The sequence below is a fragment of the Notamacropus eugenii genome, chromosome 3, assembly GCF_028372415.1.
Source record: "Notamacropus eugenii isolate mMacEug1 chromosome 3, mMacEug1.pri_v2, whole genome shotgun sequence".
NCBI lineage: Eukaryota > Metazoa > Chordata > Mammalia > Diprotodontia > Macropodidae > Notamacropus > Notamacropus eugenii.
In genome coordinates this window covers 67,705,020-67,723,419 of record NC_092874.1, presented here as the reverse complement: position 1 = coordinate 67,723,419, position 18,400 = coordinate 67,705,020, and the positions used below count along the sequence as shown (strand labels likewise).

Genomic DNA, 18,400 nt, shown 5'->3' with positions numbered 1-18,400 from the left:
AGAATTGATGAGGAGCAAAAATTACGTATGTAGATATCATTAATTTGTTGTAAGTAAGAAATCAATTCAACTTTTTTAGTTTTCTCCATCAATATACAAGAATGGGAAATAAGATATCATAATACATGGGAAGGCTAGAATAAGAAATAATTTCTTCAAAAACAACACTAAAAGGCAATCTTGGTCCAAAAGAATAGGTGATGAAATATTTCCCCTCTCTTAGAAGACAGGTGGGGCTACCCAGGAACAAAATGTTTCATCTGCTTTTATCAGCTAAGAGTCATTCTGTCAATTGAGCTTAATTGTATTTCTTTATTATAAAGGAGAGTATATTGGGAAACAAAAATGGTACAAAAGAGGACATCAACAAAACATTTAAAAATTAAAGTATCATGTGATAACATCAAATAATTGGTCTAAGGCTCCATATCATCAATTTCACATAGTCTAATCAATAAACAAACATTTATGAAATGATTATTATGTGGCAGGAAATATGATGAGAGCTGGGAAGGCAAAGATTGTCTCTGTCCATAACGGAATAAATCATAAAATGAATGAAGGTCTGATAAAATGGGATCAATATAATTAAGAGTTTCAGTCATCTTGGCTTTACTCTTAAAACTCAAGTCTGTTATACAGATCAGAAAATACAAATAATAAAACTCATCAAGAACACTTTTTAAAAATCCTGTGAATTGCTCACACATTTGTTTTTAAATTCTTTAACGTACTAAGCAGGTAGGTGTTGTAGTAGATACAATACAGGATTTGGAGTCAGGATTAAGTTCAGATCCTAACTTAAATACATGTAGTGGCAAGACACACAAACTATCTGCCTTAGTTTCTTCATTGGTAAAATGAAGACAATAATAGCACCTACCTCCCAGGATTATCCTGAAGACAAAATGAGATATTTGTAAAATGTTTCACAAACCTTAAAGTACTATATTATAAAGTTAGCTATTACTAAAGAGAGAAAATCAGGATACTAATTTATTCATGCAATAGTTTTTTTGTTTCGTACCTGGCCACCGCTGAAGATCTGCACAAATACTTTGAACAGTCTTGGGATGTTGTCTGTACAAGCAAGAGGAACGTAAGGTACTAAATATGTCTAAGAAACCTAAGGATAAAATTATACAAAGAAAACATTTTCTGTCAAATAAAACATTTCACATGAAAAATCACTGAAGTACACCCAATAAAAAGTCTACTGAGAATACTGTATTTTTAAAACTTTTAAGATCAAATTGGCTACATTTTCTATTTATTTATAAGAGGCAACTTTCCTTCCTTAATATAATTAAAAGAATTTCTAAAAACAACTCAATTACTTGGGATCTCAACATCTTTCATTGTTCTGATTTGTTAACAACTCAAAAAGAATATTATAACTGATGCAAGACTTCCAATTAAGTTAGTACCTCAAATTAAGATGTTCAAAAGAATATTTCTGTAGACTAATAAGTATTTCAAGAGCATTAAGATAAAAATTTGTCTTTGTAGAAGTAATTCTAATAGCTCCAAAAAATGAGTAAGCAACTATTCTTCCATGATTTTTAAGCAATTCAAAGAAAGCACTGTAGCAATTCTTTCTTCCTCTTTAGTCATAGCTTCCTGTATAGTTGGTATAGTGAGGGGTTTTTTTCATACATGGAAGAAATGGATACTTTCAATTACCTAGAATGATTATCATTACTAGTTATGTCCTTTATTTAACAAGTAAAAGAAAATTCAAGAAAATACCAATGATTAAGCGGACAATAGCTGTGAAACCAGATAATATAACATAGACTCCCTAGATCATGGCTTAAAGTTTTATATAGATAAGGGATCCAATGAAAATAAAACAAAGAAGTTAGGGAAAGGATCCTCTTCTACTTTTCCGAAACTTACCTAAGCCTGGAATGGAGCTATTGATCGGATGCACATTTTGAATAGTATTGAAAGTGTGATGAAAACAAAAGGGAATAAAGTGGCAACAGAATTCTTAGGCTAAATTCTAAACTAAATGGCTTGTCCTTTTCCTCCTGAATTTCTATCGCCACTTATCAAATAATGTGCATAAAACACTCTGAAAACATTAAAGAACTTTACAAATGTCTTACTGTTATTTCACAAGCATTCAGATGAATAAGGGGATATAAGGAGAGATAAAAGTAGTATGCTACTTCAATTCTCAACATCTTTCCTAAAAAACTTCCTCAAGCCCTTTGTAGGCTGAACCCCTGTAGCTTCCTTCCACTAAAAACAAAGAAAAAAAAAACATTCCTTTTTCCTCTTCTCTATTTCTCAGCCAAACAAAAGCACTGAAGGTTTCTCATCTGATTACTGCTATGTTACTTGTTTTAGATAATTCTACAAAACTACTGGAAAAAAAAAAAACAGTAACTGATACGGTTCAGAGCAATAGGTAATATATATCCATCATTAAGTTGTAAATCCCATTATTAAGCTAGCTTTTATTTTCATTAGAAAAATAAAATAAGTCAATAATTTCACATACCATGTTTATTTTCAAAGAAGGACTGTGCAGAAATGTAAGATGTATGCCATCGAGAAGAAATTCTGTTGCCTGTACAAAAGCCAGGAAGGAGACTGTCAACTAGTTCATCAAGCTGTCTGACTTTCAATTCAGATAATCCCAAGTCCTTTAGGTTAAGAACAGGCTGTAAAGTAACAAGATAAAAACTTTTATTGTCATGGGAATCTTTAAAACAAAAAGCATTTTTTACCAGAAGAAACAAGGCAAATTTTCTAAAATCCTAAATCTATCAATTTGTTGACCAATATTTTTTTTACAAACCAAGTCAAGGCTTAATTTCCTTCTGTTTTCTAAAATGAAATATTTTTTGTGATCTTAGTTTTACTGAGGTCAGTCACATATGTGGATTATGTCACTTGTGTTAAAAGCTTTAGCAATTTTGAATTTTGGACCACTCAAGTGACTTTTTTGGGCCAGTGAAAAAAATTCTCTCCACCAAAGCAAATCAGCACCTACTTATAACCAAAGGCTGGCTCTATTCATTACATCAGGTTACCTTGCAGCAATATCACTACTAAAGTTAAACTTTAAAAATTTTGGGAATTATGAAAGGTTAATAAATTATTATAGTGCAGCATGTAAACAGAAAAACAATCAAAAACACATCAATATCTGACTTTCTATATAAGAGGAAGAAATGTAGAGAAGCTGTCATTCGAAAAATGTGAGAAATATCTTCCAAGTAGTAACTAAGTACTAAGAACTATTATTAGTAAAAAGAGAAATTCTTCACTTTTTCTAGTCTACATATAAACTACCTTGATTTTTAGTTAGGTTTAAAAACAGTCATCCATTTGTCATGTATATGAAAAAGAATCATGTGAGGGGATCCATTTGCTGAGTTAAGTAAGCAGTATCCTACAAGGTAAAGCAGCCATCATCAAAACTAAAAAAATGATCTGGACCCAGCTCGAAGATTACTTTGGTACTGGGAAATCATATTTTAACAATTTTTTCCACACTACTTTTTATGGTTCCCATCTGTTACACAGCTTTAAAAAGGGCAACTAAGAGGCATAATGCCAGGCCTGGAATCAGGAAAACCTCAGTTCAAGTGTGGCTTCAGACACTTACTAGCTGTGTGACCTTGGCTCTTAATTCTGTTTACCTCGGTTTTCTCATCTGTAAAATGAGCAGGAAATGGCAAACCACTCAGGTATCATTGCCAAGAAAATCCCAAATAGGGTAACAAAGTGTCAGACATGACTTAACAGAAACAACAAAAAAAGACCCTTTTGCCAAGGCAGAAAGATTAAAAAAAAAAAGCACTCAACAGGGAAAGATATTATCGCTAGGTAAAGACAGTTATAAATAGAGCACTGAGCCTGGGGTCAGTAGGGCCTAAGTTAAAATACAATTTCAAAAATTCAGTAGCTGTTTAACCCTGGCCAAGTCATTTAACCTCCGTGTGTCTCAATTTTCTCAACTGTAAAATGGGTATATAATAGTACCTATCTCAAAAGGGTGTTTTAAGGATGAGATATTTGTCACGTGCTAAGCACAGTGCTTTGCACATAGCAAGTGCTATAAAAATGCTTATTTCCTTCCCTCCTGCTAAGTCACCACAAGATACCTTACTTTCCCATGCCACTGTTGAGACCCAGGTGAGGGATCTCATTATTAACAACAATCAATTCCAGAAAAGGGAAGGAAAACAGCTAGAAGTATAAACGTGTAGGTTCACAGGAAAGATCTATTACCTTGACTTCATTAGCTAAATGGCAATGATTATTACCTGGGATACATGGATGATAAAGTAATAACTGCATTCCATATACTTGCCCTAAGCCAACCCAAACAATGTCAACCTTTTATGGTGGATACAATAACAAACAGAGAAGAGAAAGAGAAATGAACTAGAAGGCAGAAGGCTCCATCATTTACTATCTACGTAAACTTGAGCAAGGCACTTAAACCTAATCTCTCCTTGTCTCTTTACTGGTAAAATGAAAACTAAACTCACCTGCTCTAGCTAATTTGTAGTGTTATAAGAGCAAATGAAATAATGTACACAATATTGCCTTGAAACCATTAAATGCCACACAAATGAACAATATCATTAAGTAAAAAGGAATAACGTTTTGAAACAATGATAAAAAAGGAACATTATGTGCCACATATTAAAACAGCAAATCACTTCCACTCTAGCATACATAATTTTATATAATAATCATTTATTTTTAACTAAGGAAGAGAAGCAATGGAAATATCATGACATTTATTATCCATTAAAATACTCCATCCTACAAAAATGTTAGCTATGGTAGGCCTGAATGCTAGAATTTACTCAACAGGTTTGACTGCTTAAAGACTATGTAGTAGTAAATTACAAAGTATCAAAGAAACAGAACTTTTTCTCTCATCCCTTAGACTTTTAAGTTGCTTTACTATTCAAACATTACGCATTATTTTAATAACACATTAGTACCAACATAGAGAGTCAACCTTGGAATCAGGACAACCTGGGTTAAGTCCCGTACCTGATATATTTTGACTGCATGACCCTGGGCAAAGCAGTTAAACTTCTCAATACCACAAGGAAAACTTTAAGACTACAAGATGAAGAAAAGGCTACTTAGTATCTACTCCAAATATACGGTATATCCTATATCCTATTTAGGTACTTGTTGTCTATTATGACAGAAAGTAAACACCTTGAGGTCAGGAACTATTTTTGCTCCTTTTGAATCCTCAGTACTTAGCATAGTACCTAAAATATAGTATGTGCTTTAAAAATTTGTATTGACTGAGATACATATTGGTAGGAGTTTCCTCAAAAAGAATTTTCAGAGATGAAATCATAAGTATGAATCACATTATAAAAATATTCACCAAACATTTTAAAAAACTGATTAATTTTATTTTGTTTTCTCTTTCTAAAATAAGTCTAAGAACTAGAACAATGAAATTTCAGTACTATTTTTTTGCCTTGCATTCTGCTTAAAAACAAATTCTCTTACCCAATTTCAGCTCCTCTTGTCCTTCTGGGTAAGAATGAAGACATGATTTTTTTAGTGCATTTCATCAATAATAGTGTCAAAAACTAAAGATCCAAATGAAACAAACTATAATTTCTAGTTAGTAATTTATATCGCATAAATAGTAACATCAATTCCTGGAATATTATAAAAGTAAAAACTTTTAGTAATTACTAAAAGAAATACAAAAGTCAATGTTCAGTAAAAAGCTAGAATATTTCCATTTTTTAATACAGATTAAGTTGTAGGCTGAAGGTCTGGAAGGCAAATTCAAAATTAAATTTATTTACAGAGTTCAATCAAGGTATAAAAAAGAAAACCCATTCTAAAGGGTACACTTATACATGTAAAACTGAAAATACCTCCGTGCTTGGCGCCTCATGTTCAGGGACTGCTTCTCGATGTTGACTCTGAGAAACTGATGCACTTAGAGAAACGGATGAGCTTTTCGGTGAATGGAAGGCATTGATGAGATGACTCAAAGGAACAGTAACCTAAATTAAAGATTTATAGTGCTTGTTTTTATTGGAACAAAAGTATTGAATAGAAGTAATCTTATGTTTTAATAAGGGTCAGATAATTTTTACAATTCACTTATATAAACAAACCTGCCTTCATTAAACCAAACTGCTTTAACACTTTAAGAAAGATGAAGTTAGTTTTCCTGCTAATTAAAAGACATAAGTTTTTTCTTCCCTAATTTTACAAATTATATGAACTTCATATTAGAAAAATATGTAGAAAGCTCCCTAAGGACAAGGACATTTCACTTTTGTTTTTCTATGCTCAGCTCACAGCACAGTGCCAGTCAAGCAAAAGGCTTATCAATGCTTACTGAATTGAATTATATAGAATTAGGATCCAGGAGGCAGACTGTATACGTGTGTGTATTTCTCTATGTATAGAGATATATGTATATGGATACATATATACAAAAATACAATTTTCCTAAGTTTCATTGTCTTTCCTTTTGTGTCATAATTATCTCAAGATCTCACATGTGAGCCTATTTAAATAGCATTTATTACTATAAGGAAAACAAAAGGGTATATTAGATTGGGGAGGCGGGGTAGATCTGGACTCTATTCTGAGGCATGCCACTAAACAGCTTATGAGACTGGAAATTTTGAAAGAAAAAGAACTTCTCAATCCCAGTTTTCTCATTTGAGAAAAGTTCCAAGAAATTACCTAAGGCTCTGTCCAAGCTTTTAAATCCTACAATTACACTGTTAGCACAAAATTTTCCCAAACCCATTCAGAAGATATCTTATATTCAGCAAAAAAATCAATCAGGCATTATTATTATAGAATGGTTACCAAATAATATAGAATTTCACCTTTCTTTATATACCTACATCTTTATAAGACACAGTACAGCATGGTGGCTATCTAGACAACCTTGAAGTCAAGAAAACCTGGGTTCAAGTCTTGACATACTAGCAGTGTGACCACAGGAAAATCACTTAAATTTTCAGCACCTTAAGTAACTCTCCAACTGAAAATTACAGAAAAGTTTCAATTCTGCATCCAAACTAGGAAATTCCGACACAGAGGAAAATTAGAGATCAACAGAAGACATAGATAGGGGTAGCCTTTTAGTACAGTTATTCCATACCACTTTACAAAGAACTGAGATAAAGGATTAGAGCTTAAAAGTTTTTAATGCCCTCCCTGTTCAATAAACCACACTATATTCAATTTTAAGCTATAACTGATAAATAACAAAAAAAATAAAAAAAATACCTTATTAAATGCAATTATTATATCACATAACAAGAAATATCACCCTTCTCAAGCAATGGAATAAGTGGTGGAGACTTATGACATCTGAGAAAACTGGTAATATTTTATCAATAGCTTCCTAATATACCGACTTCTAAAAATACTTATTCTATTTTTCTTCTAACCTTAGGAGTGGAAAATCAAAATATCTAATGATTTACCCCCTCTACTAATAATTGGCTGTCAAAAGGTTTCATTGCCTTTTTTACCCAAAATTTGCATTCTTTAGCAGAGGTCTGGATGCTTCCTCTCTTTCTAGCACTTGAACTATGTTCGAAGTAATCTTCCAAGGTCTGCAGTAAGTCAACGTTTATAAAACTGTAGAGCTACTTGGTACTCTAATCAAAACAAAAATAAAGGGGGGGCAGAGTCTAAAAATATATCAAAGTTAGATCTCAAAATTTGAAAGAGGAGAAAAAGGTATTCAAGAATTTTAAGTAAACATTACCAAATACCTTAAAACAAAGGTTCTTAACTTTTTTTGTTATGAATCTCTTTGGTCTTCAGGTGAAACCTCAATATCTCTTTTCAGAAAGTTTTCAAATATGTAAAATACATAAGATTAGAAAGGAAACCAAATATATTAAGTGGCTGTCAGAATAATTCTTAAAACAAGGTCCAGGATCACAGGTAAGAACTACTTTCTTAAAGGTTCTTGACATCGAATTGGACCAATTTCCGATCCGGAAGGTAAAAGAATCCTACCCTAGGAAGGACAAACGTTTCGTGCCAGACTTCCTCCTCACTGCCGACACCTGGGCCAGAAAGTCCGTTCTCCCAACTGCGGGGCCTGGGTCCCTGGCCCAGCCACCTAACCTCGGTCTCATCGGGAATAAGGGGTAAACCACCCCCACCCGGCGTGGGGTCCAGAGGGGGCTGGGTCAACTTGAAAGCGCTTTCTAACTAACTACAGGCTCTCACCACGTCGCCAGGTAGGGCCGGATCCGATTCTAAAGCCGGGCTCCCCGAGTCACCCAGGCCTCACCGCCTCGGGCCCGACGGCGCCCCGGCCTCCCTGGCGGGCCCCCGAGCCGGGGTCTCCGGGGCCTCCCCCAAGCCGCTCCCCGCAGCCCAGCCACCGCCCAGGGCCCGACGGGCGGCCCTAGACAGGAAGGCGCTAAGGGCTCCACCGGCCTCACCTGGGGCTGCACCGTGCTCGACAGGGAGAACATCTCTCCGGGGCTCGCAGCTACCTCACCCGCCGGCTCCGCCCCTGTCTCCTCGGCCGGGGGGGCGCCGGGCCTGCTTCCCTCTTCCTCTCCCCGTCTCGTCCGTTCGCTCGTTAGCCCGCTCAAGTCCTCCTTCCTTAGAGATGGAAAATGGCCTCCTCACCCACAGGCCTCCGCAGCAACAGCACTGCCCCGGAAGTCAGGGTCCGGCGGGGGAGCGCTTCCGGGGCAGACGCAACCCGGCGGGGCCGCAGGAGCCCCCTCCCCCCGTGCCTCCTCCTCCCTTTCCTCTTCCACTTTTTCATTCTCTCCCTTCGGCTTCCCTTTCTTCCTTCCTCTTCCCCTCTCCCTTTTCCCTTCTTCTTCTTCCTCCTCCTTCCCTTTCCCTCTTCCCCTTCCTCTGCCTTTCACGATTTCCTCCTCTCCTTACTCTTTTTCCATGTTCTTCATAAAACGACAACTATTATTTACGTAGCTAGCTAGGACGGCTTTACAGGGATGATGGGCATTTTAGCCTCACCACAGACCAGCTAGGTAAGTGCAGTCGTCCCGTTTTACAGACGGAGCACCGGGGCTGAACGCGGTTAAGTGACTCGCCCAGGGTCTGAGGCTGAAGTGGAACCCCAGACTTCCTAACTCCGAGTTCTGAGCTCTGCCCCCGCGCTGGCCGCCGCGCAGCCTTTATTCCTAGCCTTCCTCTCCCCTTCACCTTCTCTTGTTTTTTCTTCCCCTTCTGTTTTCTTCCTCCCCTTTTTTCTCTTTCCTAAATCTTCTACTCCACATCCTTTTCTCCCTCTCTTTCTTCCAACTCTCTTCACCCATTAAAAGATGCCCCCCCAAAACCATCAGAACTGTCTTTAATCTGTTCAAGGCAGGAAAAAAGGAAATGAGAGACCCCTCCAAACAAAAGTTATTCTCTGTCTTTGTGATCCTTCACATCTGGCCTCTGATGAACCAGCTCTTAGGGAGAGAGGTCGTAGGGTTTTAAGAGTTCTAGCCTCAATCTGAAAATTTCCTTTATAGAGTTAAAGATTTAGTGCCACTACTGACACCTACTGTCTCTCTGATCCAGAGGCAAGTCAGTTAACCTCTCTGTGCTCTAAACAACTCTAGGAATGTAAATTAAAGAGAAGATAACAACCTTCTTTGCTAAAAGCAGTTGCTCACCTGAGTGTTGCCTTTGCCAGTTAAATCACAAACCAGTCCCTGCCCCCTCTAGATTTAGAGCTGGAAGCAGCCCTAGAGGCTATCTTGTCCAACTCCCTCAATTACAGATGAGGAAACTGAGGCAGAGAAATGATGTGACAAGAGATCACATAAGTAGAAAGTAGCAGAGGATAATCTGAATGTCCTGACCCTGAACACAGAATCTGCTGTTCTGTTTACTTTCTATTCCTCTCCCTTTATTTCCTGTCCTCCATTCAAATTCAATACATTCTTATTATAAAAGCCTAACATGTAAAACACTTCACTAATGTCCTACTTTTGACCCCTGGTAAGGAGCTGACCTTGGTTTCTCAGAGGCAATGCCAGTTAAGCATAAACTCTGTGCTGGTTCTGCCAAGCTGCAAAGGTTTTGGGGCCAAGCTGGTAATGGACTTTGTCCTCAGAAGGCCAAGATAGCTAAGTCTAAGTGCTATTTTTGTGAGACAATAAATGGAAGCATATGAACTATTATACCAAAGTACAACTAGTTGGATTCAGAACTGGTTGAATGGTCCTGCCTAGAGAGTAGTTCTTACTCTCTCTGTGTCAGCTTGGAAGGAGATCTCCAGTGCAGTGCCCCAAGAATCTAGGCTTAGACCTGTGCTATTTAACAGTTTGTATCAGTGACTTGGATGAAGATATAAATCACATGCTTAAAGCTGGAAATGATAGCTAATACATTCAATGACAGAGTCAGGATCCAAAAATAGATCTTGACGTGAAAAGGTTGGGCTTAATATCAAATGTACTAAAGATAAACTTAAGATTTTTTAAATTCAATTTTAAATTCAAAGTACCATGGACAGCAATTTTGGAAAAGGTGGGAGACAAACCTATTTAGTTCAATATGAGTAAACAATGGGATGACACCCTAGAAATGTAATGCAGTCTTGGGCTAAATAGAGAGGCATCATATCTGGCTCTAGGAAGGTGACAAATCCCACTATACTGTCAGCTGATCAAACTACTTCTGAAGTAGTGTGTTCAGTTCTAGGCACCATGTGTTTTGGAATGACATTGGTAAATTGAAGATTATCTGGAGGAAGTTGATTAGGATAGTGAAGAGCCTTCAGATTATGCTATGTGAGCACTGGTGAACCTGGGAATGTTTAGTGTGGAAAAGAGGAAACTCAGAGAGATATGATAGCTGTCTTCAAGTATTTGAAACATTGTCCCGTAGAAGAGAGAGAAGACTAGCTCTGCTTGGCCCAGAGGGCAGAAGTAACAGCAATGGGTAGAAGATGAGACAGATCTAGGCTTGACAGAAGGAAACTTTCCTAACAATTACCGCTGTCCAAAACTGATAAAGATGACAAAATATAAAAGTAGTGTTGGCTGGGTCTGTGAAAAGACAAGCATACCAATATACTGTTGGTGGAAGAGTGAATTGGTCTGACTATTCTGGAAAGCAGCTTGGAATTAGGCTAATGTTCATACCCTTTGAACCAAAAATTTCTACACTCCAAAGAGCTCAAAGGCCAAAGATAGCAGCACTTTTGGCTGTGGCAAAGAATTGTAAACAAAGTGGACGCCCAAGAATTGGACAATGGTTAAAGAAACTCTGGATCATGAATGTAATATAATGTTACTGTCCTCTAAAAATGATACTAGGAAGAATATTGGGAAGCATGGAATGACTTACATGAACTAGTACAAAGTGAAGTAAACAAAAATAGCAAAACAGTATACGTAATGAGAATGTACCTCCCTTTTTTGCAGAGGATGAGCACCATGAATGTGAAACACAATATATACTGAGAGTATATCATGGATGTACTGATAGTACTTCATGGATGTATTGGTTGATTTTGCTGAATGGCCTTTTTTCCCTCTTTCTATATAGTATATCAAACACTAGATTACTATGGTCATTTACTACAATGTATTGTATACCTAACGTATTCCATGGATCTATCACTCTGTTTCTTAGCCAGTACCAGATTGTTTTGATAATTACCACTTTATGATACAGTTTGAGGTCTGGTATGGTTAGACCACCTTCATTCACATTTTTCCCCCTTGATTCCCTTAATATTCTTGATCTTTTGTTCTCCATATGGATCTTGTTATTATTTTTTCTAGCCCTATAAAGCAATTTTGAGTAGTTTGATTGGTATGGCACTGGATAAGCAAATTAATTTAGGTAAAATGCTCATCTTTACTATATTGGCTCAATCTACCCACGAGTAATTAGTTTTTTTCCAGTTTTTTAGATCTGACTTGCTTATGTGAAAAGTGTTTCATATAGTTTTTGGACTTGTCTTGGCAGGTAGACTCTCAAGTATTTTATATTGTATATAGCTATTTTAAATGGAATTTCTCTTTCAATTTCTTCCTGCTTGGTTTTGTTGGTAATAAATAGAAATGCTGATGATTTATGTAGGTTTATTTGATATCCTGCAACTTTGCTAAGGTTGTTAATTATTTCAAGTAGTTGCTAACATTTTATTTAAAAATTTTGCATCAATATTTATTAGTCTAGTTTTCTTTTTCTGTTTTTATTCTTCCTGGTTTAAGTATCAAGACCATATTTTGTCATAAAAAGAATTTGGTTGGACTCCTTTACCTACTTTTCCAAATAGTTTATGTAGTATTGGGATTGCTTGTTCTTTAAATGTTTGGTAGAATTCACCTATGAATCCATCTGGCCCTGGGAGTTTTTTCTTAGGGAGTTCATTAATGGCTTTTCTAAGACTAGCTTACTTAAATATTCTATTTCTTCTTCTGTTAATCTGGGCAATTTATATTTTTGTAAATATTCATCCATTTCATTGAGATTATCAGATTTATTGGCATATAATTGGACAAAATAGCGTCTAATAATTGTTTTAATTTCCACTTCATTGGCGGGGAATTTGCTCCTTTTATTTTTGATACTGGCAATTTGGTTTTCTTCTTTCCTTTTTTTAATCAAACTAACTAATATCTATCTTATGGAGTATTTTTTTTCATAAAACCAACTTCTAGTTTTATTTGCTAGTTCAATGGTTTTCTTACTTTCAGTTTTATTAATCTCTCCTTTAATTTTGGTGTTTAATTTTAATTTGTTCTTTTTCTAGTTTAGTTGCATGCCCAGTTCATTGATCTTCTCTTTCTCTATTTTATTGATGTGAGCATTCAAAGACAGAAAATTTCCCCTAATTAATGCTTTGGCTGAATCCCATAAATTTTGGTATTATCTCATTGTTGCCATTCTCTTGAGTTAAATTATTGACTCTTTCTATGATTTGTTCTTTGACACATGTTGAGGGCCAGGGTGGAGTGCGGTTGACAAGATCAGGATAGACCTTTGGGGAAACTGTTCTTTGAGACTGTGCTCATTATCATCCAGAATGGCTCTCCAGGCCCCCCAGATGTTGCTGTCTCCGTGAGACAAACAAGAGAATTACAGAAAACAAGGGATATGTAAAATAGATGCCCTCTAGGCTAACAGTCTTTAAAGACAATAAGACTGGCCAAATCACTGGGACAGGAGAGGAGCAGAATGTCTCATGGACTTGCAGTTTCTGTCCATATATACCCTAACCCTCAGATCAATAAATGGAGTTGGTCTATCTTTTCCCACCTCCCGGGTCTTTCTTCTTCACCACATCACTGAGCTGTGTGGGGATGCAGGCCATCCACCACAGACACACTCATTCTTTAGGATTAGATTGTGTAGTCTACAATTAATTTTTAATCTAGCTTTCCACTGCCCTTTATTGAATATAATTTTTATTGCACTATCATCTGAAAAATGTGCATTTTATATTTCTGCTTTTCTGCATTTGATGTAAGGTTTTTATGCCCTAATACATGGTCACTTTTTGTGTAAGTGCGATGTGCTGTTGAGAAAAAGATATATTGCTTTCTATTCTCATTCAATTTTCTCCAGAGCTCTATCACACTGAATTTTTCTAGAATTCTATTTACCTCCTTAACTACTTTCTTGTTTATTTTGTAGTTAGATTTATCTAGTTCTGACAAGGGAAAGTTGAGGTCCCCTACTAGTATAGTTTTATTATCTATTTTTTCCTCCAGTTCATTTAACTTCTTTAAAATTTAGATGCTATACCATTTAGAGCAGGAATTATTTTAAGTCCCTGAATCTCTAGCAACTAAAACAGCTCCTTAAACATAGTAACCTTTTTGTTAAATGTTTATAGGATGGTAGTAGAATACACAGTAATGAAAAGAGGCTGCTGGATCTGGCAAATAAGAGGTCATTGGTGACCATCAGAGAAAGAGAGCAGGGATAATGCTAGATTGTATGTCAGGACATAGTGGGTGGTGATGAAGTAGAGGCAATGGATATAAACTAGTAATGTCGAATAGAAATGGGGCCAAAAACTTCACATAAGGATCCCTGTTGCTGTTAACTTAGAAAACTATATAGTAACATTATCTATGCTTTACTGTATTTTTATTTATTTTTAAAAATACCATATCCCCCAATTACATTTTAATCTAGTTTGTGCATTTGAGAATATTTTAAGATGTCCTTGAGGACATCCCCTGGGGTTTTATGTTTGACACCTCTGGTACAGAATACCCTATTGAGTTCATAAAGAGATTCTATTTTCATACCTACTTTTAATTATTTCTTTCATCACAGTTAAACCCTTTATAATACCTAGAAACATAGCTGATTCTTAAACGAAAAGTAGTAGTTGGACATTGTGGTCACTAACTCCATATTCTCCTTCAGGTTTTGCTGTAAGTTTCTTCTTTTGCAAGCAGGCATTGACCTTTCATGCTAACTAAAATTAATAAAAAAATCAGTAAGTATTGCTTAAATACTTTTTATATATTTTGTATTATGTATATTATGTGTATATATATATATATATATTATGTACCAGTTCTATGCTAGATACTAGGTAAGAAATATAATGATTGAAACAATCTCTATACAAAAAGAGCTTACCTTTTAAAAGGAAAGACAATAAGAATATATGTAAGTATACAGAGAATAAATACAAAAGAGTTTGAAAGGGAAGGACCTAATTCTTGGGATTAGGAAAGGTTTCATGTAGCAGATGTTACTTGAACTACATTTTAAAAGAAAACAGATTCTGTGATGTAGAAGTGAGGAGGGAATGCATTCCAGTTAAGTGGGTATGCAAGTACAAAACATGGAGACTGAAGATGGATATTACGTGAAGAACAGTGAAAAGACCAGTTTTTCTGAATCACAGAGTGTTGGAGGGGGACAGATGTCAGATGAGACTGCAAGGAAAGGTTGAGGTCAGGTTATGATGGAATTTAAAAGAAGGAATTTATATTCTGTTTTAGAGGCAATAGAAAGCTGCCAGAATCAGGTGGTAGAGTCACATGATTAAATCTGTGCTTAAGGAAAATCACTTTTGCCATAGAGTGTAGAAGATGGATCAAAGTAGACACTTGAGGCAGGGATGGCCAGTTAAAGGTCTACTGAAATAATGTTGGTGAGAAGTGATGACCTGAACTACAGTTAAGGTGATTGATGTGAAAGTAGGGAACATTGGTCAGATTCCAAAGGATGTAGAAACGGCAAGATTTAACAACTTACTCTTTATAGGTAAGCTGAGGGAGAAGGGGGAGTCAGCTATAATACCAAAGTTATGAACCTGAAAGGTTAGAATAATGGTGATGATTTCAACAGAAATAAAGAAGTCTGGATGAGGGGCAGGTTTGGGGGCAATTCTGTGAGTTCACTTTGGGATATTCTGATTTTGAGATGTCTCTGGGATATTCAGTGTGAAATGTCCAACAGGCAATTAGTGATTCAGGACTGAAATACAGAGAAGGGTTGGAGATGAATATGTAGATGATAGAGGTGATGCTTGAACTGATTTGTTTTTGTTCAGTTGTGTCTGATAATTTATGACCCCATTTGGGTTTTCTTGGCAAAGACACTGGAATGGTTTACCATTTCCTTCTCCAGCTCATTTTACAGATGAGGAAACTGAGGCAAAGAAGGGTTAAGTGACTCACCTACGTGACTAGCCACAGCTAGGAAGTGTCTGAAGCTGGATTTGCACTGAGGTCTTCCTGACTCCAGGCCGATGCTCTATCTACTGAATCACTTAGCTGTCCTAAATTGAACTCACAGGAGCTACTAAAGTCATCAAGGAAAAGTATAAAGAAAAGGATGCATAGGGTAGAACCTCAGGGAAGATCTATAGGTAGGAAGCTCTACCTGGATGAAAACTGAAAAGGAAAAGATAGGAGGAGAGGCAGGAAAGAGTTATGTCACGAAAACTCAGGGCATTGCCCTGGGTCCTCTTCTCTTCTTTATTATTGCACCTAGTGTTCCCATCTAATTCCCATTGATTTAATTACTTTCTCTATGCTGAAAATTCTCAAATTGACTTTTCCTGCCCCAGTCTGTATTCTAATCTTTAATCTCACCTTTCCAATGGACTTTCAAACTACAAATTAAAAGTCTAATATGCATCCAGTATACATCAACATACCCAAACCAGAATTCTTTATCTTTTCCCCTAAACCTCTTCCCTGCTATTACTATAGAGGCCAACACATCCTCCCAGCCTCTCTGGCTCAGAATCTAGGAGTCATCCTGGATTCCTCACTACCCCTCACCTCAATAACCAAGCTGTTGCCAAGACTTGCCAACTTTACCTTTGAAACATCTCTCAAATGTGCCCTTTTTTCTCCTCTGATACTGCCACTACCCCAGAACAGGCCCTCATCACCTCATGCCTGGATCACTGCAATAGTCTGCTGGAGGGTCTGCCTGGGAGGTGGGGGAAGTATAGGGCTTGAAATTATATCTATCTGTTGCACATCAGATATCTGAGGTCTAGGGCATAACACTTTTTGGGAGATTCAGGATAAAAGTCACTTTCTCTAGTAGGATGGAAGATGAGAAAGAAGTAGTTTTGCCTTGACTGGGAAGGTAACACTTTACCTTAGTCTTGACCAGTTTAATTTTTCCTCCTACCAAATACAAAAAAAAACCCACAATCATGAATAGTGAGCATACTTATTTATGAAAGCAAGTAGTACAATAGTAATTGAAGATGACATACAGATTAGTTTAGAAGATATACAATAGAAGAGTTAGGTGGCTGGCTCTGCAGTCCAAAAACAAGATTATATCTCATCTCAACTGAGGAGAGAATGATCTCACCCTAGTAGTCTACTCAGTCTTTAGGGGTGCAGGTGCTAGAAAATAAGGGACTTGTTAGGGAGCCAGCTCCTTCTCACATGCCTGTGATTCCAGGGTTTCCCATTCATCATTTTCTCTTGCCCTGTCTTTCTCTCTCCTTCTGTTTCTCTCTTCCACAAGTCTCTCAGCCAGTCTGAAGTCAGCCCTTCCTCAGGTACACAGTATGCAGTGTCACAAGTCTGTCCTTTAAGGGATAACCAAAGTCTCCTAGGTGGGCTGCTATCTATAGGGCTATGGAAGACTTAGGCATTTGGGGTGTGGGGGAGACAGTCAGAAAGGAACCAGTGGATGAGGAGAGGTTGAAGTTTAGAGACAGAAGATGACTGAGGTCATGCAATCTTCTGGAGAAGACAGGATGAGATCAAAAGCACATGAAGAATTGGCCTTGGAAGAAGAGACTGAAGGAAAGGAGAGAATGTGAGATGATGTAAAGAGTTATTAGAGAGGGGGAAGAAAAGAGAGTTCACTTTTCTCAGTACAGTAAGAAAGAGAAAGTAGAGATGGAGGAGTCTTGAGGAAAGTAGGGAAGATTTGGAAAAGAGATGCCTCATCAGCTCTGCTTCAGTCCCAGGCAACAAAGGCAAAGAGATCCTGGCCTGGGCCAGGATGTAGATGGTGGAGATCAGCAGGCCCCATAAATGAATCTTATGGTCTAACCCAACATTTTCATTTTACAGATGAGGAAACTTCTTTTCTTAGGTATTTCTGAAATAATATAATGTCTACTGGGAGCCTCCCTAAGAGTCAATACTTGAAAATAAGTTATCTATTCATTCAGGTCTTTTATCATGTTAAGGTTATAGAAAGCCCATACTCCAAGATGAACAACTGATTCCTCTTCTTTCAGTTTTTTCACATTCCAGGTCTTCACTAGAATCAAAGCTCTTTACAGCAGTAAAACTGTACATCAAGTGTTTTGCTGAACATTTTCAGGCATGTATAATCCCTTCAAGCCTTATTAGATGATTAATAAGTTGCAGTACAAAAAAACAGTTCATTACCTCATGGCAAACTCTCTGGTTTGGATAAATAAGCTTCTGAATTTAGCTAAACTGGTCCTCTGACAGAATGAGAAATAATTCCTCCAATAAAATTTGAAACCTTTCAAATTTAGTTACAGAGATTCACATTTATGTACATATAGAAACAGTTCCTATTTATATTACAATACATTAACACATATAGCTATAAAGATTACAAAGCACATTTTTCGCAACACTATGAAATATGAAAATATAACTATTTTAACACTCATTTTACAAAAGAGGAAACTGAGGTTCATTGGTTAAATGACTAGCCCAGAGTCACACTAGGAAGTGGCAGAGTTGGGTCTCAAAAGCTGATTTTCTCAACCATCCCCCTGTCATCTCTTACCCTTCATTGATAAACTTGTGGAAATTATAGTTTAGTTTAGTCCATACTTTCCAAACCAACTTCTTTACCAACCATTCATCCCTCAACTCAGAACCATAACTGGGGCAGGTTGGGAAATCAAGATTTTTTTACCAGGGCACTAACATAAGGGAGTAGTACTTATGCTGTGAGGGGAGGAAGTAAAACATTT

General features: G+C 36.8%; 2 protein-coding genes across 3 annotated transcripts in view; one reads left to right on the top strand and one right to left on the bottom strand.

The window, feature by feature from the left end:
• The window catches only part of YME1L1 (YME1 like 1 ATPase), a 40,058-nt gene extending 31,387 nt beyond the window's left edge, over positions 1-8,671 (bottom strand). The window contains exons 1-4 of the mRNA XM_072651793.1: positions 8,448-8,671; positions 5,889-6,020; positions 2,510-2,672; positions 1,028-1,126 (exon numbers count right to left, since the gene is read on the bottom strand). Coding sequence (XP_072507894.1) covers positions 1,028-1,126; positions 2,510-2,672; positions 5,889-6,020; positions 8,448-8,480 — 427 coding nt within the window. The 5' untranslated portion in view covers positions 8,481-8,671. The remainder of the gene's footprint in view (positions 1-1,027; positions 1,127-2,509; positions 2,673-5,888; positions 6,021-8,447) is intronic.
• Positions 8,672-8,924: 253 nt separating this feature from the next.
• Positions 8,925-18,400, top strand: part of MASTL (microtubule associated serine/threonine kinase like) — a 57,413-nt gene continuing 47,937 nt past the window's right edge. Inside the window, exon 1 of one of the 2 annotated variants that reach the window (XM_072651792.1) lies at positions 8,925-9,011. The gene's annotated coding sequence lies outside the window, so the exon portion shown is untranslated. The remainder of the gene's footprint in view (positions 9,012-18,400) is intronic. The other variant, XM_072651790.1, reaches the window with a different exon arrangement.